Raw genomic sequence first — 23310 nt, forward strand, 5'->3', positions numbered from 1 at the left:
ACTGCAGTCCCCCATATGATGCATTTGAGCCCTGATATTGCAATGCATTTAGAGTTTGAAAAAAGGCTGGCACTTCCAACTGTACAACCTGAAATTTAACTGAKTTTTTCATTCTTTGTAGAAGCAACCCATAGAAACATTAGTTATTCTTCAAAGAAAATTGCATTTTTGTTTAAAATTCTCTTCCTAATAATTTGGTTTACTTCCTTCCATATGAGTTAATGATGTTTTATATCATCTTGGGTTTTTTTCTTTTTTTCCTTTTTTTCCAATTTTTTTTTCATTGCTTATTAAATCACATGCAATTCAGGCASTTCAGAAAATTATTAATGCCCTTGACCTCCTACTGCAATAAGTGCACTTTGCAAGCAAAGTGCCACAGATAGTGATTGATGTCATGACCATAATAATACATCACRTTGGATCAGATTTTTCAAGAAAGCAACAGATGATTAAAATTGTTATTAATTTTACTAATAAGAATGACTTTGGCAAATAAACAGAAACTGAACACAAGGAATGTAATTATTAACAAGCTTCAAAAAGTGAACCTTGGTTTGCAATTTCAAGGACAACTTTTCTAAGAGGCAATGGTTGCACATATTTTACCAGGATACCTGCAGTTCTGTTCTTTGAGAGAGGAGTCTCTGTCAGAGTTCACATCATTGTGAATTTTGATTTTTATAGAGTCTGGACCTTAATGTGAGGGTAAAAAAGGACTTCAGTTAAGGTGCTGGGAACATATGTCCAAGAGGACTAYGCAGATGATCTGAGAAAGATGTTTCAGACTGCTGCATCATTTATAAGGAAAATGAAATTAAGATGATTCTCCTCTTATTCCTCTCATATATACTAGCAGGACTGCTTCAACATCAGTGGACCCTCACCTCTGTTAAAGCTAGAAATTTGGCTTTGATCTTTGAGCCATCAAAACGAAAGATTTTATTTCAGTTGTTGGTTTTTTGTTTTTTTTTTCCCAGTATAAATTCGTGCCTTAACTTGTGATGTTTTACTTTGTGTTTTTTTCCAGAACGATTCAATGTGTACCTTATGCCTACACCAAATTTAGATATCTATGGGGAATGTACAATGCAGATCACACATGAAAACATCTATCTCTGGGACATCCACAATGCCAAGGTCAAGCTGGTCATGTGGCCTCTGAGCTCTTTGAGGAGATACGGACGTGACTCCACGTGGTTTACATTTGARTCTGGAAGGTAAGAGCTAAGRAGGTGCAAAAAAAWGRAWRAAWWARSMRKKGKTTTSGTTTTTYTTTAAAGCAGTCTGATAASTTAGATAAGCCTCTCYTTATAAAGCAAGACAGAATACATGGCCTGGCCATAGACTTCCCTTTGCTGACTGTTACTTTTCAATATATTTGGGCCAGTGTTCGAAATAAGCATTAGTAGGTCTTATATTAAAAATGAGCTTTCTCTGACTTTTATTTAACTGTGATTGAAATGTCATTCTTAAGGTTTRTGAGTCTCACTGTGCTTAAACACTAGTGTGGTATAATTTGAGTACTTTTGATGTAGAAGAAATTAATTCTGGATCATGGCAAAGGCTCATCACACAGTATGAATGGAATAACTTCCATTACTGTGGATATTACTCTTTTTGGATGTTCCTGATGACTGATTGCCACCCTGGAGTATAATTGCGAGCAGGAGCACAGAGAACATTGTGAACCCATAAAAAGGCTAGCTCTTTTTTCTGCCTGCAGTTTTAATCCTCATTGCCATTTTCATCTTCAGATCAGTTTTAAATGTCCAGAGAGCTCTGTTTTGCTTCTCTTTCATATCTTTTTAATGCATTTCATATCTTGCCTTTAGGTTCACTGCCTTTTCTGCATTTCTGCACAAAAATAATTCTGCATTTAACTCTCCTCTGGTGCCGTTTCAACTTGTGTTTTATGGTTCTACACTATTGTTYTTTATGGTTTGGTTTGGGTATTTTTATGGCTCATCATACTCCTTTATGAGGAGCCTGAATTATCTGAAGCAATCTGTGAAATTACAGGTGTCTCTACACTCTTGGCTTAGACACACCGTCTTGTTAAAAAATCTTTATATGCATTTTGATGTATACTTATTCAATTCCATTAAAATATTCACAAAAAGTACAGTTTGTGATCAGAAACATTTCCATTTATCAAATGGATCATACTGAATAAGGAGATAATGGCTGAAATTCCTCTGCCATTTCTTATAGCTGGGAGTTACCACTTTACCAGTAATTTGTATAGCCAGACTGCTGTCACTAGACCAATTTGGTGCTCCGTTAGTTTTCTGTGATGACTGAACATGAAGACATCATTGCTCTTTTTTAATTTATTTTTTTTTTAGTAAGAATAAGCAAAGCTGACCCGTGTTTCAACTTGATTTCAATGATTAAGCTGAAGGGTTTATTCAAATATGCAATTTTAGCAAGAATTAACATTTCAAGCCTCCTACAGTATTTTAATTCAATTTCAAGCCTCCTACAGTATTTTAATTCCATGGTAGTATCTGAATATCATCTGCTCCTACAGTCCATGTACCATATGACCTGATGAAAAGTGGATTGTTTTCCTGTGTTTTATTATTATGAGCTAGCTCTGCCTTTATCTGWCATGCTTTATTGTCTTTGGTCTGATTCCTCCCTTTTTGCTTGCTTGGGAGTACTTTATCTATCTGATTTGGAAATGCATAAAGGTAAAAACATAGGGCTAGAGAAAAGTCAGTATCTTCAACAACATCTGAAGGCTATATAGGGCAATAATAATACTCATTCTAAAATCTGGTTTTGATTTGCTTGGGGTTTTATTTTTATTTTTTAATCAACAAATCATCTTCCTCATCTTTCTGAACATGATTTTCTTTATCTGCTGATCTGCTAGTACCTTAATACAATGAATTCCTGATGCATGTTGTTTTATCAGAATTGAATACTCATCCATGTTTTATGAGAATGCTATGCAGTAAAAGTGTTGTTGCCTTAATTTTTCCCTAAGGCTTAAATATTAAATGTAGGCAATTGCTTTAAAGGACRTATTTTTAAATAGGTTATTAATTTTTAGCAGATACTCAGTATATGTGTATGAGGTTTGCATGAACATTAGATGCTCTGTTTTATATATTTATTGTACACCCTGAGTTTTGGTTTTACTTTCTTTGAGAAAATAAATCCCTCCAATAAAATAAGTGGACATATTCAAGAAGAGATGCTATGTTAAATAAATTGATCAAAATTAAGCTTTTTGACAAATTTATCTTTTAATAAATATAGTGCTTTTCCTTTAAATGGAATATGAACTTGGATGTATAAAACTGAACTGCTCACTTGTCTAATGAAATGTAAACACTACGTAATTTGAAGAATGTCTAAAATATGGGAGRAATTCACTCAGATTCTTTTAATCTGACAGACTTCTCTGTTCAGTTTTGCACTGGAGTTTCTAAATATTTCTCTTTACACTATCTATAAAGTTAGACTCATCCTTAATTTTTGTCATTTATTGAACCAATGAAAGTAAGTATTCCTTGCTCTGTTATTTCTTTAATATGTCTTTTTGTCCATCCAAACCCTGCTGACATTTGGGGAAAGAACAGTTTTGTGTGGCTTTGTTCAATGCTGGGTGGAGAGATTCCATTAGCTAAAGTACCTGGGCTAATCCCATGCAATCTCTTTACCCATCAGAAGATAATCATTCACAACTCCATTAGGCACTGCAATAGCTTTGTGAGGTTTAATATTGTTTACCTAACGCAGTGAATGGATCRAACACTGGGGGTAAGAGCCTAGTGTTTACTTTTTTAAGATCAAGGCTTTCCAACTAACCAGTCTTGGACTGGCCTGGGGAGTTGTGCTGGTTTTGGCTGTGATGGARTTCATTTTCTTCACAGTCACTGGTATGGGTTTTGTGTTTGGGATTTGTGCTAACACGGGGTTGATAACCCAGGGATGTTTTAGGTGTTGTTGAGCAGAGCTTACACAGAGTTAAGGACTYTTTGGCTCCTCACCCCACCCCACCAGCAAAGAGTCTGGGGGTGCACAAGGAGTTGGGAGGGGACACAGCCACGACAGCTGACCCCAACTGACCAAAGGGACAATCCTATACCATATGGCATCCTGCTGGGCATATAAAGCAGGAAGATGGAGAAGGAATAGGGGGACATTTGTCTTCCCAAGTCATCRTTATGTGTGATTGAGTGCRGTTTTCCTGGGAGTGGTTGAACACCTGTCTGCCCATGGGAAGTGGTGAATTAATTTCTTTTGACATTTTGCATGTGCACATGGCTTTTGCTTTRACTATTACACTGTCTTTCCTCACTTTTACCCTTCCCTTCCTCTCCCCCATCCCAGCGTGGGGGGTGAGAAAATGGGCATGTGATACTTCGTTGCCAGCTGGGATTAAACCACAACMGGAGTTTTAATGTTTAATCATAAATGATTCACAGGATTTCCTTAATTTATGGAGGTATACCATGCGTTCATGCCTCATTCTCATTATTTGGGATGTTTGATATGTTGGAGGCACTGTGGAGTTGATCTGCCTGGGTGCACTTTTCTTTTGGAAACTTTTGGAAGTGCTCCTCCATGTACACGGGCATTGGTCCTTGACTGTCTCAGATTTTAGGCCTCTGAAATGGGAAATGTGTCCTTACAGAGCTCCCCACCTAAATGTCCAGATGAGGTTGCTCTTTATTTACCTGGGATTGTATTAAGTACACACAATTTAATAGACATGCCCCAAAAGCAGTGAAATAGATACAGGTGAAGCATTTCATAGTCTGGTTCAGGTGTGAAGGCATTCTTTGCAGTCTCCTGTCCACATTACAGGATTAATTTTGCTGATGTTGGAAACCAAACTATCCATAATAAAGCCCATAAAAAATGTTTAAACTCTGCTCTCTGGTGACTGTAAAAGGCAGTTGTCCAAGCTTTCCTTTCAACCAAGCTGTCTGAGGCATCTTTTCAGGAGCATAAGAGGAGACCCCAGAGAATTCAGTACTGAGACACAGAGAGAATTAAGCACTTATGGACTCCTTGTTCATTTTGAAATGTTTTGGGTTTTTTTCACTTTACTGTAATTTTGTCTTTTGCATTATTTTCTATGTATGGAAGCTATCTGTGTATTAACTGACCCATTTAAAAAAAAAAAAAAAAAAMAAAAAAAACCCTGAAGTCAAGTTAAACATGGTGAGAAAATATAATGAAGGGATGGGCTGATGGAAGCTCCAGCCAAACTTTGTCAAATTCTGTGAGTTTCCAGCTGAGTAGAGAGTTTGAGGCAGAAGGCTTTTTTTTGATTTTTGAGAACAGAAGGAGCCACACATCTATTACACACTCYTTTTGTAGACAAGATGTTGAAATTTAAACAATTTCAAGTATTTCCAAGTTAATTCATGCTGTGCATTCAAAGAGATTCATTGAACCACACTAAAATATTCCTTCTTTATTTGCCTTTGATTTGGGGTTTTTTGTTCTTCAGAGAAAAATTAATGAAATATGGTATTCTCTATTACTTCTAAGATCTGGAATCTGTTTCTTTGGTTAAGAAAAATATTAAGCTCAAGTATAACAGAGTGATGACATGAGAATTTCTCAGATTTTTTTTCCCAAGACTGATACACACATTTTCTCTGTGGTAGATACACAGATGCTAGGGTTATCTGAAGCAGAAAGTTCAGTRTTTGCTTCAGGCACTACATCTGACTGAAATGTTTCATTTGCCTGTCAGTCCTCTGTGGTGATTTTTGGTGTTAATATGRAATGTATTAGTCAATTAACCCTTAAAGTTCAGTCACAGGAAACATCCTCCTTTTTTGTTATTCCTTATTCCATCCTCCCTTATTCCTGTCCCTCGTGAGACAGCTGTCATGGGACTTCATACGTGGTGGTACAGGTTTATACCTCCCTGGAGAGAAGCCTGCAATTCTTGATTGCTGGTGGATTATCTAAACAGCAGATTGAGTTTATCTGTCGTGGGTTTACTGTAAATTTATATATTATAAATCATTGTAAATATCATTATAATCATAAGCTTGCGATAGAAATTGTGAGTCACTTTGGGTTGAGCAGCAAAGTATGAGCACTTGTGCAGATTCCATAAATAATTTATCATTTCATATAAACGTTAGCTCTCAGTATCCCACACTTTAAATAGCTAAGTTTGCTAGGCTCTTGTCCTTCTTTTACACCTTTATGATATTTTCAAAAAGCCAAATTGCCCATGATATAAATTTTCTGTGGTTTTATGTTTCCTCACTGTGCCTTCACTTCTTTCTCATATTCTTTCTGCAAGCGGCATGTATCACTAAAATCTGAAAATAAAAAAGCTTTCCTGAAAAAGAAACATTAATCTCTTTTATGTAKCCTACCCTGGATTTTTTTCTCAGTAATGACGTAGCTCTAATTTTAGGGAAAGTGGTATTTCTTACCACTGAAAAGGTTTCATTAGTTCCTGCTGTTTAGCAGTGCCAAGGCTATACTGTAATATATTGTAACTGTAATTCCATTCCTACTTTTTTCCATTCCGACTCTGAATTTGCCTCTTGCCAAATTCTTAACCGGGAATAAGTTCTATGTTAGTCATTTGATTCATTTAAACCATATTTAAAAAGGAATTGTGTGTTTAACTCATCTACCGGTCTCTTGCTCTGTTTTTGATCATGGTACCTAATCTAAGATCTGTGTTCCTAACAGAAGCTAATGTAGCTCATGGTAAGTGATTTATAAAGTGCTCATTCCATTTTCTGTCTGCCAAGGCTCCTCTCAGACTGCTTTAGTATTGATAAGTCAGAGCAAGTTCCACCAAAACTGACATAGCCATGAAATTCTTCATAATGTAATTAAATATGGAGAGCAGAGAGAAGAAAGAGTTGTGTTGTACCCTCTAAAGTATTCTGCTTTTGTTTAATCCTGTTTCGCTCATGATATACAARCCTACAAAATCATATCCCAAACTGGCAAAGAATTCCTGAGCCATTTCACTTCACTGTGAAAGCTAATTTTCATGAAAAAAAAATGACATCTTAAAAAGGACTATATATTGAGAGAATAAAATTACCTTTATTAATTTTAAAAGAAATAGATTGAGAAGTCAGCGACTCTTAGGACAGAGCAGCAAGCTGCATAGATGAAGTTGTGTAGCATAATAATTAATAAATTTATAAATACTAAATTGATAGCAATGAGCACATCGCAAGTTCATTAATTCAGCATTGCCCAAGCAGTAAATTTTCTTATTTTTAAGCAAGRCATGCAGTTAGAAAAACAGTCTCCCAAGGTTTGTCCAGTGAACGCACCACATGAACAGCTCAGAAGGAAAGCCATCATCTCTGAGGTGTCTGTAAAAGTGATTTATGTTGGCAGACCCCAGAATGATCAGCGTGACTTGTCAACTGATCACCAGCTATCCAGTATCATTGGCTTAACTGAAATGTTGCAAAGCTTTTTAGTGCAATTGGTAAGAATTGTGCTGTGTTTGCCTAATGCATTAGCAGACAGCATGTTAAGTTCCTTCTGATGATCCTGACATCAATTGTACCTTTCAGTTGAAGTGCCTAATTTGCTTTCTCGCTTTCTGCCGTGCCATAGTCAGATTAGGGCTTGTTTTAAAACATTTTGAGACCARCTGCCATTTAGCTTTCAGGAGGCTTTACATCCAAGTGTGAACCCAAAARATTTGTTATTTACTTGCCATATTCTAATTGTCTCTTTTTCATACTTACACTCTCCTGTAAGAATGCATTGTTGGATTAATATTCCTGAAGCTGAGTATGGCTAACAAGGTTATTGCTGTGCTATGTATGAGTGCAGAAGAAKCAGATGAAATAATTCATAGATTCTTAATCACATTAGGATTCACTTATTGCTTCAACTCTGCATTTTAACCTTTGAATTACACAGTCAGCAGCAGCAATAATTAATCTCATATGGCAGGTCTGGATAAATTGAGATGCCCCAGCAGCAGGCTCTTTTATCTCCAAGAGGCAAAATAACCTTTAACCTCCTACTTGAAAATACAGGAGGACTGAAGTAACTCAGATTTAAAAAGTAAAACAATTTAGTAAAAAAATTTAAAGTGAAAAAWTGACGTCAAAACTTGAAAGCTCTTAAATACAAAATCCTAACAGATTTTGCAATGTTCTTCACTTAATATACAATTTACAATAAAAGTGTCTATTTTAGCATTGAAATACTGTTGCATCTCTCCCCCAGGAAGGCTATTTGCATGTGCTATTTTAATATGCTGCAACTTGGCACCTAATTATCTATATAGACAGTGGAAGAGTGTTAAACACTTCACAAAGGGCAACCCACAAGGCCACGTTTTGCACAGAGAACCATGTAACCTGCAAGAATGCTAAGCACAAATAAATCCTTCTTTTCTCCAAAGCTTATGAATGTAGGATCATCAGTTGAGGAGGAGGTTTGAAATATCCTTTATGCTGCGGCTGTGTACTGTACAAACATAGAAGGAAGTAATCAAAATGCAAAGGCTGGAATTTGCACAATAAAAGAGCCTTGTTCATGAATATGGAGGGAACTGTGCAAACCCATGCTTGCACACGCACACATGGAGCATTGCAGAAACATAAAGGGGCACACTTTTATGGGAAGTCTGTGGGCTTCATTGGTTGTCAGGAGCTCTGGTTCCTCTGATGGCACATAGGTTTATTCTAAAGGTCATTTTTAGTGTGGAACAGTTGTCTCTTGTATGTCAGTTGCAATGGTTTTATTTCTCTGTCTGGATTGGGTCTTCATGACACTGAAATCAAGTTAAGTATCACTTGACTTTCACTACTCTTGGTCACTGCTCTTGAACTGAAAAAGCTGCTTTAGCAGGCTGGTCTTGGAAAGTTTTGCCTAATATYTGCCTAATTCTCCCTGTTCTTTCAGGCTGTGTTAATTCATTGTTCTCACAAATAATAAACTTACTTATAAGTAGCAGCTGARGTCACTTGGTCTGTTCAGCCTTGAGGAGACTGAGGAGAGACCTCCTTGCACTCTTTAACATCCTCACCATGGGAGGAGGAAAGGAAGACACTGAACCTCTTCACTCTCATGATCAGTGACAGGACTCAAAGAATAGGATGAAACTGASTCAGGGGAGGATWAGGTTAGATACCAGGAAAAGGTTTTTCACCTTGAGGGTGCTGGAACAGGCTTTGCAGGGCAGTGGTCACAGCACCAAGCGTGACAAAGTTCAAGAAGCATTTGCTCTCAGGCACATGGTGTGACTCTTGGGTTGTGCTGTGCAGGGTCAGGAGTTGGACTCAATGATCCTGATGGACCCCTCCCAACCCAGCATGTTCTRTTATTCTATAAAATACCTTTTTGGCATCTTTTTGTTTCACTTTTATTAAGATGTATTTCTGGAGATGTGGGTAGCAGTAACTTCTTTGCTTCCAAAAGAGGTCAGTAGAGTGGTTTTGGCCATTACTGTCATTCACAGATGGTTAGCAGTTCCAGAAATAATTCTGTGTCTGGACACAGTAACAGTGTGAGAGCAGAAATTCTAGCATAGAAATTTCCATGGTGATTCTTTTTTTCAGTAGCTGTATGCTGACTTTTCATTGGTAAGTTGGATGTCCTTACAAACAGAGCTTAATATATATGTCAATTATAAATACACTTTTCCCAACATAGTTATGGTATTTGTGATCTCATTGCACCCAATACTCTGTTGGAATGTGTGAGTGACACTGGAGGTTACTAAYTTATTTTTTCTATTGATGCAGTTTTTTTACAATTTTTGTTTTTAATACAATAATGAAAATATTTCCATCTATTGATTAATTAAATAATTTCATTCATTCTGTCATTGATGAGAAAAAATCTGTTCTTCTGTAAAAAGCTATTGATAATCAAAACCAAGGCAATAATATTGAAAAAAAAAGAACTAATGGAGACAACATTAATTTGCAAGCCAAGCAATTTTTTTGAACTGATGAATGCCTAGGATGTTTCAGTTAAAGCCCTTAAAATATGGTAAAAAACTCTGACAATATATATTCTTCAGTCTGATAATATGTATTCTCCTCAACAGCTTCACCCTTAGTGAAATTCAATTACTTTTTGTACTTCTAAGTACAAAMAGTACTACTTTACTACTAAGACAAATATGCACACACACACAGAAATATTTTAATAACATATGTAAAATAATACATTTTTTTTCTTCCCAAAATGCATATGCAACTAAATATGGAGACCTGAAAGAACTATCCAACTGACCATTCATGAGTGACTGTTTTAATTGTTTAGGTAGTGCCTGAATACAAATCCATGTGCTAAATCAAGGGTTTTTTTTCACAAAGCACTTTGCTAGGGAGAAAACAAGCCTAATAATTGAAAACCRTGTCACAGCCCTCCTTGCATTACCATAAATTATACCCCCTTCAAGTCTTTTATTGAAACTAARAGTCCTCTCACTCTAATTTAAATAAACTAAAGAACTATTAAAATATTGTCACATAGGGGAGATGGAGAGCACTTTACAGGCAATGCCTACTCAGTAGCATTCTGGAAAAATCAGGCTATTTGGTCCCASAGGCTCCTTTAATCTTCCCCTTATTTATAAGGTACCCAAGGAAGGTTTGCCCCTTGGCCCCTGTAGAGGAAATGCTGTTAGCTACTGTGTCCCTCCTAATGGTACTTCTTTGCTATCTCAGTAAGTTATTACTATTATTGCACTATTAATAATGCTGTGCTCTGTGGTGTGTGATTTATTTCTGCTGTGAGTAGTCATTTGTCACATATTTTCTAAAAAGCTTCCATCTTATTAGAAAGAGGGGAGGGAGAAGTAGCATCTAATGGAATCTCTCAATCTCAGCTGCTCCAAACATCGTTTGATCTTTCTGACTTTTTGGAAGAAAACTCAGTCAGAGCTATAATTCACTGAAATCCTTCATCTACTTGATTATCCTGTCAGTGGCCAAAAAGTCAAATATAATATTATGCTCGCATGACTTGCTTGAACCAGTACACCTAAGCAAGTTTTCACTTTTTTTTTACTATTTTTTTAATAATCCTCTATCCAACTTGAAAAATATAGCATCTTTAAAATGATACTTTAAATGGTCCCTGATACACTTTGTGAAAACGACATTTTGAGATGAATGGCAGGAGGCATTTTATTTACCTGAAATGTGTGCTATTATGGCTGAAATTTAATCAAGTTGACTATAAAGGTAAACAGAAATGATCATCACTTATTGCATTTATTAATATGCAATATTTTAAAACTCAAAAAYTGAAACTGTCTGACCATAAGTTATCATTTATGGTCAGGAATGGGACTAAGGGCAGAAAATTGTATAGTCTTGGTGGTGATTCAGCAGAAAACTGAGTTTCTTTCAGATGATGACTGAGGGTGCCAAGCCTTTATTTAATGGTARAACAGGCTGGATCATCTGTGTCTCTGCTCATCCACGAGCAGTGCCACTGCCACCAAAGAGCAGCAACAGCGATGCAAACCAACTTCTGAACAGGATCCAGGCAGGAGTGTGTTAAAGGTGGTYTGCAGCACATTAGACAGCAAATGGACCAGCTTGCTGGGACTGAGAGRAACTCAAGAGATTAATGAAAATAGGAGGGAAAGTTTGAGATGAGACAACAGAACAGGCTAAGCACATGGAATAAGAGGAGATAGGAATGTGGTAATTAAATACAAATGGGCTGGTAAGACAGAACTTTATAGGGAAGGGCTTCTTAAAAAAAGGGCAAAAGGTAGCTGGATTCGGAATATGTGTGGAAGAGATGAAAGCGTGGAAGATATGAGCAAAAGCAACAGGAAGATGTTGCCCAGGATAAGGATTTGTCATTAGCAGATGTTGACAACACAACCACAAATAGTTCATTTCACAGGTACTTTGCCTTTTTTTACTGGATGCTCCTTAAACCCCCGTGAGACCAATTTCTCAGAGAGGGAAAAAAAAAAAAAAAAAAAAAAAAAAAAAAATCAGTGTGATTAGCTCTCAGCTTTTGAAGCACAGATGAAATGGAGGTCAGCCAAGAGAAAGTGTTCTATGCACGTGGAAGTAGTGTCAAATAGCTGGTAAAAAGGATCATAAGAGAAATAAGAGCAGAAATAGCAATGTACAGAAATGGAAATGTATATTAACATTCATCTGGAGACTAAGATTCTGTCTATGATATGAAGAATACCTATAATATGAATGTTCCAGATTGAAAAAAAAAATGGGGAAATGCATTAAAAGACTTTCCAAGTGTTACCAAGGATATTCAAAGTGGTTTTAATGGCTTCTGTGAAATAGCCATAAACATGCCCTAACTATTAAGTGTAAGTGTCTAGGAAAGGCACTGTCACCTTTTGCTACCTAATAACCATGAATATGCATTGTGTATCATTCTRCACATAAGGGGTTTGTACCTCTTCTCTTTTGCCACCAAGACTGCTTTCTTTTTGGGTAGCTACATACATTTTTGATGAAGCAGTAGGTATTGCATCTTTTGTTCACAGGGTTTTTAAACCCAGCATACAGAATCATGGACAGAAGGGACTGACACATTCCAGTGTTATGAGCAGTTCCGTGGCTGTTATAAATTTCTTATAAAAGTATTGCTAAGTTAGTCAACTAGCTAGGACAGTAGAAGCCTAAACTCTGGAATATTGAACTAGACAAGTAAACTCCAGTGTAAAAGAAGCTTGTTAGTGGGGTTTTTTTCACAGCAAAGGATGATTGCTTTTTTCATATTGCTTTCAAACAATGCCCCAAGTTCCCTGGGCAGAGAGCAGGCATGCTGTGCTTAAAAAATTTATGCATTAGAGGAGATGGATTTCATACTTTTAGATTCTACTATCCCAAACTTGTTTTGCAGTCTTTGTTTTTCCCCTTTTCAGGCAAACTTGTTAAGGTGCTTTTTTGTCAATTAATAGTATCTCAATGCTCTGCAGAGAACTGGTCTGAGGGAATATTAAATGATGGAACATCAGCACAATGACCACAGTTCTTGCCATTTTTGCTTTTCAAAATCCTCACTAAAGGCAGCATAAAATGTKTCTATAGCCAGTACAACATCAGTAGTTTCACACAGGACTCAYAGTAGGTACTCAGCAAAAAGAACCTAATCAGCATTACTGATTGATGTTAATCAGAGGTGGAAATGCACATTTATCAAAACATCAGAAAATGGCCATTGCATTCCATGACATTTTAGACAGAAGATATTATATGAGATACTACAGGAAAAGCTGTAGGGAGCCCAAGTATGTAACTATAATGTGTAAATAATGCTTTCTGCTTTTCTTTCCCTCTTCTTATACTGTTTTTTCTGTCCTTTTTTTAATATGATCTGAGCTACTTGATTATTTGTGATGATTTTCATTTGCAGGACTCTTCTGTTTCTTTGTTGCTACACTTCTGTTATCCACATATACCTTTTCCTTCCCACTTACTTGTGTAATTGTAAGAAGTGYYTTTTWAWKKWAAAAAMYWWWWAAAAWWTWAAWWWTTTWWAAAAATATTTAAAAATASTAAAATAATATTAAAAATATATGGAGGGTTTTCAAGATGTTTATCAAGCTGCCACTTACCTGAACACAAACTAAAATTGACTTTAGCTGTCAGGCTAATGAAAAAACCTTACAGAGTTTTTCCACTGTTGGGAAAGTCTAGCACGAGAATGTCATATACACAATCAAACTTGGAGCCAGAGATGCCAGGTGAACGCAGGGGGAGTTGTTTGATCCATAAAAGAATTGCTGCTGTTTGCAATTGAGAGAACAGGGAAAATCTGTCTACTTCACTTCTGTCTGGCTTGTGTCAAAGAGGAAAAGTTAAAGCAAGTGGGAGTGAAGTCATGTTTCCTCACTAAATTAAATACCACATGTAGAAAGTTGGTGCAAGTTCAGTGAATTTTTAATGTTTGTGGTGGAGGTTGCACATTTTCTGCAATTACTTTTCAATGTTAGTGCACACTCAGTTTACCACTGAAGGCATTATTTGGCCACTGGTGTCAGCATACATGTCTAGCTAAAGTTCAGACCAGAATCATGGCCTTYAGCTCAGATTTTCAATTCTTATTTAGTGGCTGGCAGATATAGCTTTGGGTTTTTAAAGCAAATGCCTTGCCTTGTCTCATTGTGGTGCTATTGCCTATCCCTGGGGTTGCTGCTGTGGCAGGATGYTTCCAAAATGGAGTTGAGAACCCACCAGTTTTGCAATTMGTATTGATGAGTCCTTGGGTRTCATTAGCATATGTTAATTACTCMTTAGTGTATGTACATAGCACGGTGMGTGTCTCTGGACAGMMGTGTGTGCCCATAATATTTGCATATGATTTTCTGAAAATTCCTCTGTGGCCACAATGGTCAAAGCAGTATCTCTCATACCTTGAAGGTGGACTGACATTGAGAGAAGACAGCAGTGCTTAAATCCCCACCACAATAAAACCTCAGTGTTCTGAAAGCTTCAGGGAAGTGGCTGACCATAAATGCTTTGATGGCCAAAATCGCTATTGATGGTGCATTTAAACGGGGAAGGGGAGGGAGGAACACTTGAAATGCTTACTTTGAAGTAGTCAAAATCTCAACACAGACTGCTCAGGGTGCTCCTTTCATCATTTCTTCACACTTTTTGTGTCCCACTTTTGAAATGAGAGAATGCAGCATTCMTTTTTCATAAACTGAAAGAACTGATATTTTGAATACATGTTTAAACTATTCATGTGACTACTTCACCTGTTTCTGTGGCTSTCAATGTGGCTCTGTACCAGTTCCTTCATAATTTTTACTCTTTTTTACTGCTATTATTCACCAATCAAAAATACTAAATTCATTAGTTCATTTCTGTTAAGCCCTCCACAATTTTTTTTCCTCTTCTTATGTGGATATACTTTGATCAAGACTCAGGAAATACCTRTTTTGCATGCTAGCCATCCAAATAAAATGGCACAAACTCAGTATCTGCCTGCAATTTGTTTCCAGTAACATTCAATCCACAGATAAGAGGTCAGCGAGGTATTATAGAACAAATGCACTTGTAGATGATTTCAGATGTTAAACTCTTGGTATCRTATTTATAGGTGTGTGCAGGTGCAAAACTGGGGATTATTACAGAACCAGATTCACAGGATCATGGAATAGGTAAACTTGGAGGTGGCCAACTTTTTTTAACTTTAATTTGAGCATGATCAGCTACTCCAAATGTTGTGTGCAGGGTCACAGCTTCTAAGCATCCCAAGTTTCTAAAAGATGAAATTAAATTAACATATATACCTACACAAATTTGATCCTTAGCTGTTCCTGTTTTAACATCTGTCAACTGGCAAATGTCTTCTTCTTTTTCTTAAAACAGCAGTCATTTCCTGAGAGAGGATTGAGTTAACTTCAGAATTATATCTCATTGTGTTAGAATTAATGCAAACTCTAGGGAGTATCATCTGACAAGGTTTCCATCCCCAACACCCTGGGCAAGGAGTTGTCCCAAAGATAAAAGTACTGGAGGACTCCAAAAGAAAAAATAAAAAGAAAAAATAAAGAACTTGGGTCACTAGGTTTTACTGCCTCTTTTATACCAAGTAGTCATGTGCTGCCACAGGGCTCCTGTATTATTATATTTATCATTTATTTTAACCAGTGATGGCCTWATTTGAGTCTTATACCTAACATTTTTATATTTCTCAAAGTCAACAGTGTTCATGTAGATAAAATGCTGTTTCCCCCGTGTATTGTTCCTAAAGACACAGAAAGAAACTGAATACTATTATGGGATATTTGTCTTTGTTGGRGAATAATAGTTCTTAACAGGATTGCACAAGTCCTATAGAAATCTGTATTTGCATATGATCCCAGATTCCAGGACTTGGAACTTGAATCTTTCTCATTCAAATGTGAGATGAAAAATAATAGCCAAACCATGATGACTAAAAAGGTTTAGTCAAACAAATTTACTTTATGGTAGGCTTTGTAAACTCTTTATCAGGCCAGTGTTTTCTATTGGTGTGTTATTCAGCCAAGCAGAACTGTTTCTKCTGTCCTAAAATGATAAAAATATATGTGAGTTCTTGGTTTATCTTTTACAGAGCTGGCAAGAACAGATACTTGTCCAGTAGTTAAATAGTATTAAATGTGTTAAATAGTATTTCACCATTATCAACATGACCTGAGTTCTACAAATAAACAGAACGAATAGAACAGCATTTTCATGTTTGTTCTATTATGCAAACTATCAAAAATGCAAATGTATTGTGTGTTTAAGAACATGTCAACAATTGCCTTTGTTATCCTCTCTTTGCTTTTAATAAATATGACTTTTTCTTTGAAGAAAATGTTAAACTGTCAAAACCGTCCATAAAATGGGTTGTTTTCATACCAACATGTGCATTAATTATCTACACTGATTTCTTAAATAATATTAACTGAATACTAATGCAAGAGGGTAATTTGCATGTGCAAGTTAGAATATTTCTTACTTAGAGGTGGCRAAGCACAAACAGCACAGTTCAGTTGCCCCCATTAAAATGTCTAGRTTATGTTTTATGAAAGTGGTCTATACAGCAGGATGAGACAAAAAATGTAGTTATAGTGAAGTATCTAGATTCTACTTAGACTCCAAAATGTTACTTTTAGTGGTGAGAAAGAATGTCTTGGGTTTTGGGTGTATTGGGTATATGTGACAAACCTTTGGTAGTGGGGATACTGCAGAGGTGGCTGCCAGAAGTTTCCCCCATGTCCAACAGAGGCAATGCCAGACAGTTCCAAGGCAGCTCTGCTGCTGGCCAAGGCCAAGCCCATTGGTGACAGTGGTAGCCCTCTGGGATCATGTATTTAAAAAGGGGGGAAACAGAACCCTGAACAACAGCAACTGCAGCCAGAGAGAGGAGTCAGAATATGTGAGACCCCGCCCTGCAGGAACCAAGTTCAGTGGAGGAGGGGCAGGAGATGCTCCAGGCACTGGAGCTGGGATTCCCTTGCAGTGACAAAGACCATGGTGGGGCAGCTGGGCCCCTGCAATCCATGAAAGTCCACAGTGGAGCAGAGATCCTCCTGCAGCCTGTGGAGGATCCCACACTGGGGCAGGTGGGTGTCTAAAGGAGGCTGTGACCCTGTGGGAAGTCTGGACTGGAGCAGGCTCTTGACAGGGACCTGTGGCCTCTGGAGAGARGAGAGAGRAGCCCACGCAGGAGMAGGTTGGCTGGCAGGATTTGTGACCCCRTTGGGGACCCACATTGGAGCARTCTGCTCCTGATGGATTGAATCCARTGGAAGCACCTATTACAGAGCTGTTTGTGAAGAGAATCAGGAATAAAACTAAGCCCAACAAAGGAAGATTGGGTGGAAGGTGTTCTTCAGATTTGGGTTTACTTCTCAGTAGCCTATTCTGATTTGACTGGCAGAAAATTCCAATATTGTCCCCAAGTGACCAATACTGCTCTGCCTGTGACCATAACTGGTGRCTGATSTCTCTCTGCCCWTTTCTCAACTCAGGAGCCTTTCCTTCTATTTTCTCTTCACTGTCCAGCTGAGGAGTGAYAGAWCAGCTTTGGYGYACACCTAGCTTCACACCATAGYTCGGTTTCTAGGATCCAGGAAATGAAAACAGAGCCTCTGCACAGCATGTTTGGTATTGCATATGGGCATATTTCATAATTGCAGAGCAATATCCTTATTCTACCTCTTACATGTGACTTCAACAGTCTGATTTTCTGCTTTTATGCTGTAACCAGCATTGAGAATTATATACTATCTTTAGCTCTACAGCACTACCTAATTTTATTATGATATAGCAAAGTAATTTACAAAAGAACATTTTAATGAGAAGAGTAGGGACAACTKGGTAGCAACCAAATAAAAGTGGTCTGAAATAAGTCCCAGACARAATCCTCCTTCTTATCAAAACTAAACCTCAGGAGAAAAATTAAAATGCATCTTTTTCCACTGCATCTTTGTCCTATGATGGACAGGGGTAAACCCTGTGGAAATGAAATTGAGGATTTTTGTGCTAGTGGACAATCATTTATATAGTCCAGACAAAACCACAGCCTGTTTTCAGAACTTCCATTAAGCAAAAAAGTGGAAAGCATCTGACACGCAGGAATGGGTTAGTGTCCCTGGTATGCCCCAATTCCCTCAATGTGCTATTGCAGAGGGCATCATACAGACAGTGGCTGTAGAGGCAGCACAGTCAATGAAAAAAGTATCCCAAGAGCCATAATTACCAGTGGTTCTGTACAGAAATCTGTCCTATCTGACAAAACAAAGAAACACATGTTTTCATGAGAAAAATTCTGTTTCTGGCATATTATACTACTTAAATGGGTTTTGGTTTAAGCAGAAAAAGAAATAATCTTATAATGAAAAAGCACTATTCACTCACAAAGTGAGTCCCCCTACAAGACTCCCTACAAAATGGAAAAATATTAGGGTATCACATCTTTGCTCAGAAGGACTAGCAGTGTATCCATCAGACTAGCACGTAAGATTTTTGTTACCATGACTGCATGTAATATCTTTAAAAGATTTGCAACCTGGAATGCATTAAGATCCTCTCAGTAATATTAGAGAAGGACTGCTGGATTCCTCTGAGTGGTGGAGTTCCACCTACCTGGCAGCAAATCATCATCAATCATTTCCACTCCATCTGTGAACATTTTCCTTCTTAGAATTGCAAAACGTTTCTATAAATGGCCTTGGTAGGAAAGCTACAYTGATAGTGTGGAGATCCCTGTGTGCGTTTAGTTGCAAACAGGAGCATGACTCAAGAAGCACAAGATCTGACCTTGGACAAATCTTCAGGGCTAAGTTCCACAGTCAAATTACTGAGCCATATCAAAGGTGCAATAATATTCAAGGCTCCCTGTATTAACTCAGGCCAGATTTGAGGAGATTCCACTGTCTGTATCTCATAAACATATTCAAGAGCAGTGTAAAGTTATCCACCTCAGCTTAAGTGCAAAAACATGACAATAAGTGTCGTGGAGGAATGTCTATGGCTGGCAATTAGTAGATAGCATGCATAATTGCTTTTTCTTGTTGTGCATTCTTGCCAGTAAATAACCATGATTAAAGAGGAACAGTCAGATGCCTCATATATCAGAACATTTTCATTATTTGCTTCTCAGATCATAAAATTGCCAGGAWATCCTTTTGTCACTCCAGATAAAACTCGAAAATGCTGACAGCAAGGTGTGGCAGTTTAACTCATTATTCCCACAGGGAATATGTAACAGACCACACTCAGATTGTCTGTCTGCTCCTTCTGGATGTAACAYTTTGTGTCATTGCTGTGCTTCACCTTGGTGATCTTCCTGTCCCATTCACAGATTTTTCACAGGGCTTTTTCCCTGCTTTCACCAAACTTCTCCCAACTTTGGGTCTTTCTGACCATGTCTGCTGTCRAAGTTGTATACCTGAATCATTTACACTTTGTGCACATTTTCCATTAATTGTCTTCTTCCTGCTTCAGCCATAGAACATTCCTAGGTCCCATATGTAGTCTGTTTATGAAGTTACCTTTTTTGTCTTATTATTTCCACTGCAAAGTATCCCTTTTTTGCTTGTTTTATAGTAAGTTTGAAATTTCTATAGCAATTTTCTTTTTTTTTTCTGCCTTTGTTTTTCTCTCCTTTCAATGCAGCAGTTGACTTAAAATTCCATAAAAACATTCATAGTTTATTTTTCAGTTGTCTTGATAAGTATTCGTAGGCATAAAGGGAGCTTTTTATCTAAATATGCTCCTGCCACAAAGAGTTTATTTGCTTTCCTTACTTTTTTTTGTTTTGTTTTGTTTTGTTTTGTTTTCTCAGAAAAGAACAACTTTGGCAGGAAGCAAGCTAGGATGTGTTGAAGGCTGGAATGAGCAAAGAATTTGGACCCTCAGGGAAGCTTTGCATTCATTTTATAGTGAGGTCTGGTGGTTAGCTGGCCTGTCTTTGGTGTATGCTGTGCGTATCGTCCTTGCACACAAAGAACAAACAGGATTTCTGTCAAAATGGCTTAGCTCAAGTTAAGATAACAACAAACAAGGAAAGAACAAAAGTTAGATATCCACAAGAGAGATAGCGTTTGTGTGTCTCCACTGATAATCTAATTAAATTGGAGGCAAAATTGCTAGCTTCCACCACTTTTTAGMAAATCAAAGCTGTAGCAACACAAGAAATAAGTGTCTCAATTCAGAGTTAGATAYGGCATACCAATTAGACTTTTTTCATGACTGACAGCCACAGCTTCAAGGCTTTCAAGAAAAGCTGACTTCTATTTACTGTTCATCTCAGAAGTAACAGGTCTGGTCCCATATGTAGCTGACTGCCTTCTTTGGCATGCAGGAAATAGACATGAGATAACTAAGCACTTGTGAGGTGGATCAAGAGCTGGCTGAATAGCAGAGCTCAGAGGGCCATGATGAGAGGAGTGGAACTCCAATCTGCAGTTGGAGACCTGCAGTCMGTTGTGTTCTCCAGGAATCAACACTGGGACCAGTCTTTTTCAGCTGTATCAGTGACCTGAGAGGATGAAGGAATAGAATGTAYCCTCAGCAAGTTTGATGGTGGCACAAAACTGGRGAGTGGCTGATACAGCTGAAGGCTCTGCTGCCATTCWGTGGACTTTGATAGGCTGGAGAGTTGGGCAGAGAGAAACCCAGTGAGGTTCAACAAGGGAAGGGCAAGGGCAGGGTCCTGCACCTGGGGAGGAATAACCCCAAAYACCAGCCCAGGCTGTGGGCTGACCTGCTGGAGAGCAGCTCTGAGGAGAAGGATCTGGGAGTCCTGGTGGGTGATGAATTGATAATGAGCTGACAGTGCCCTTGTGGTCAGRAGGGCCAGTGGAATCCTGGGGTGCATTGGGAAGRGTGTKRCCAGCAGGTCAGGGAGGGTGATCCGCCCCCTTGGCCCTATTGAGGCCACATCTGGAGTGTTGTGTCCAGTCCTGGGCTCCTCYRYACAAGACAAGGAGCTGCTGGAGAGGGCCCAGCAGAGGCCACAAAAATGATGAGGSRTCTGGAGCATCTCTCCTGTAAGGAGAGACTGTGGGGACTGGGCCTGTTCAGTCTGGAGTAGACTGAGAGGGGAKCTCATCAATACMTATAAATCTCCCAAAGGCTGGCATCCAAGAGGATGGTTCCAGACTCTTTTCASTGATGCCCAGTGTCAGGACGAGGAGCAATGGCCATAAACTAAAACACAAGAAGGTTCGCCTCAGCATGAGGAATAACTTCTTCACATTGAGGATGACAGAGCACTGAACAGGCTGCCCAGAGAGGTCATGGAGTCTTCCTCTCGGGATACATTTAAAACTCTCCTGGACACATTCCTGTGTAACCAGCTCTAGGTGACTCTGCCTTGGAAGGGAGGGTTGGACTAGGTGCTTTTCAGAAGTCCCTTCCAACTCTAACTGCTCTGTGATTTTATGACCTTAATTTCTGGGCCTTGAAGCTCCTGAGTAAACTTCATTCCTTTAAGGAAACCATTTTTCACACACTASCTGAGGAGTATGCAACAGCAATTACATCCAGTTTGGTACTGGTGACTTTTAGCACTGTTGTTATTGGACATCACATAGTCATGATCTGTTCTCATTTAAGAATTTAAAATCTATTTCTATTTCAAGAATTATAAATGCTTTACTAAGACAATAGTTTTTTCATATTAGTTATTAATAGCTATAGCTATTAGTAGAAATTATTTATTAATGCTAAACATTTTTATGATGTTTTTTCAGTTTCTATTTGAAGATGTTTACCTCTTTTTAGCTATTTGTATGTAATTCGATACACTTTTCAGTATATGAATCAACCATTATTTCTTTAATCCTAAATTATTTGTTGATAAAAAGAAATCATTCAAATTCATTAAAAATTAAATGTAGATATATGAGGAGCTCAAGTTTTTCTATTTACAGTTGTAACTTAYCCTTTGTTTAAAAACAAGGAAATAATTTTTCTGGGCATCTCAGTTTTCAGGCAGCCTTCATTTTTCTGAAAATACATTTTGCCCTTAACTGAAATAGTGAAGCTGATATGTCAAATTCTTGACTTCTCATGCAGCTGCTGAATATTGCACTGTTAAACTTTTAAAATAGTTCACCCATGACATGACAGCGTGAACTTCTATTTGGGAAGAAGTACTTGAAGTACTTTTTGTAAATGGTGGTCAAGGAAACTTTGTTGACTTTGTTGACTTTTTGAAGTCTATAAGTTTAATACATAGTATTAATTCAGATCTAAAAGACTGAAGTTATATAGTGAGCAAAGACAGTGGGAAACCACTGTATGAATTTCAGAAATGTTGAAAAAAGTCTGGCAATGGTGGTGGGAAAAATCTCTGGCTTGAACAGAAATTCTACCTTGAATAAAAGCAAGAATTTTCACTGTTGGTCTCTGAATCCAGTTTATCCTAGGCCAAAAGCTGAGCTCTCATGTTGTCTCTCTTCTTTCTCCTGGCTCTTGAGCCAGATCTACTTATGATGAGAGCTGTGAAAAGCTGTTGCAGTATTTCACAAATTTCAAAAATTGCAACTATTTGCAGCACTGTTTATCTAATGATGTCACTGTCTGTCCAGTTATATCATTCTGTAATAACATATGGAAAAAAATGCACCTTCCTATTTCAGTCAAAGCATTTCATACATTTTAATGCATTGAATCCTTAAATATCTTAAAGCATAGGTTAATGACATCCCTGTTTTAAGGTTGAAAAACACAGAAAYAGATCAGCATTTTTCAAGAGCCCAGAGATTGTAAGTATCTCATAAAAAAAGTATACAAAATCAGTGACTTTTTTTTACAGTGAAGGTCATACAGAGTTGGTAGAGCTGCATTGCTTAACTGCAAAAGTACCAGGAAAAGAGAGGCCCGTACCTTTGCCTTTTYTCAAAAGTGATTTCAGGGCATGTAAACTTTATGGAAATTTTGTTAAATTGACAACTGATCAACCACATGAGCATTGAACATAGACAAATTTTACTTTACCCGCAGTTACTTCATTTTGACCCGTAATAAATCAACACATTAGCAAGGCTAAACGTGAAATTGTATCTTTATAGGGACAGTTGTCCCTATAAAGGGCATTTAGAAGGGCCATAGAGAAAATAGCTTTTTCTTCTCTGTCTTTGTTTTGACTATAAATAGAACAAGACAAGAAGTCTTGTTTCAGCTCATGGGCTTGTCTGTTCCTGGCCTRTTGGCCAGACATGTCAAAGTCCTCTACTTTTTTGGCAAAGCACATAAGCTTAGAGAGAGCACCCTTCCCTGTCCCCATTTTCATCATACTTAGGAGTGCTTCTATTTTAATCTATGTTTCCTTGTTCTAAAAGGACTGAAACTAACCCTAATGATGCCACTGATCATGGTGTATAAA

The 23310-nt window shown here is 37.7% G+C and overlaps 1 protein-coding gene across 1 annotated transcript in view; it reads left to right on the forward strand.

The window, feature by feature from the left end:
• Window positions 1-23310, forward strand: part of DOK6 (docking protein 6) — a 235673-nt gene that overhangs the window by 151767 nt on the left and 60596 nt on the right. The window contains exon 5 of the mRNA XM_057378150.1: window positions 1031-1220. Within this exon, the coding sequence (XP_057234133.1) occupies window positions 1031-1220 (190 nt within the window). The remainder of the gene's footprint in view (window positions 1-1030; window positions 1221-23310) is intronic.

The sequence above is a fragment of the Malurus melanocephalus genome, unplaced genomic scaffold (assembly GCF_030028575.1).
Source record: "Malurus melanocephalus ecotype Western Australia unplaced genomic scaffold, MMel_1.1 scaffold_342, whole genome shotgun sequence".
Classification (NCBI taxonomy): domain Eukaryota; kingdom Metazoa; phylum Chordata; class Aves; order Passeriformes; family Maluridae; genus Malurus; species Malurus melanocephalus.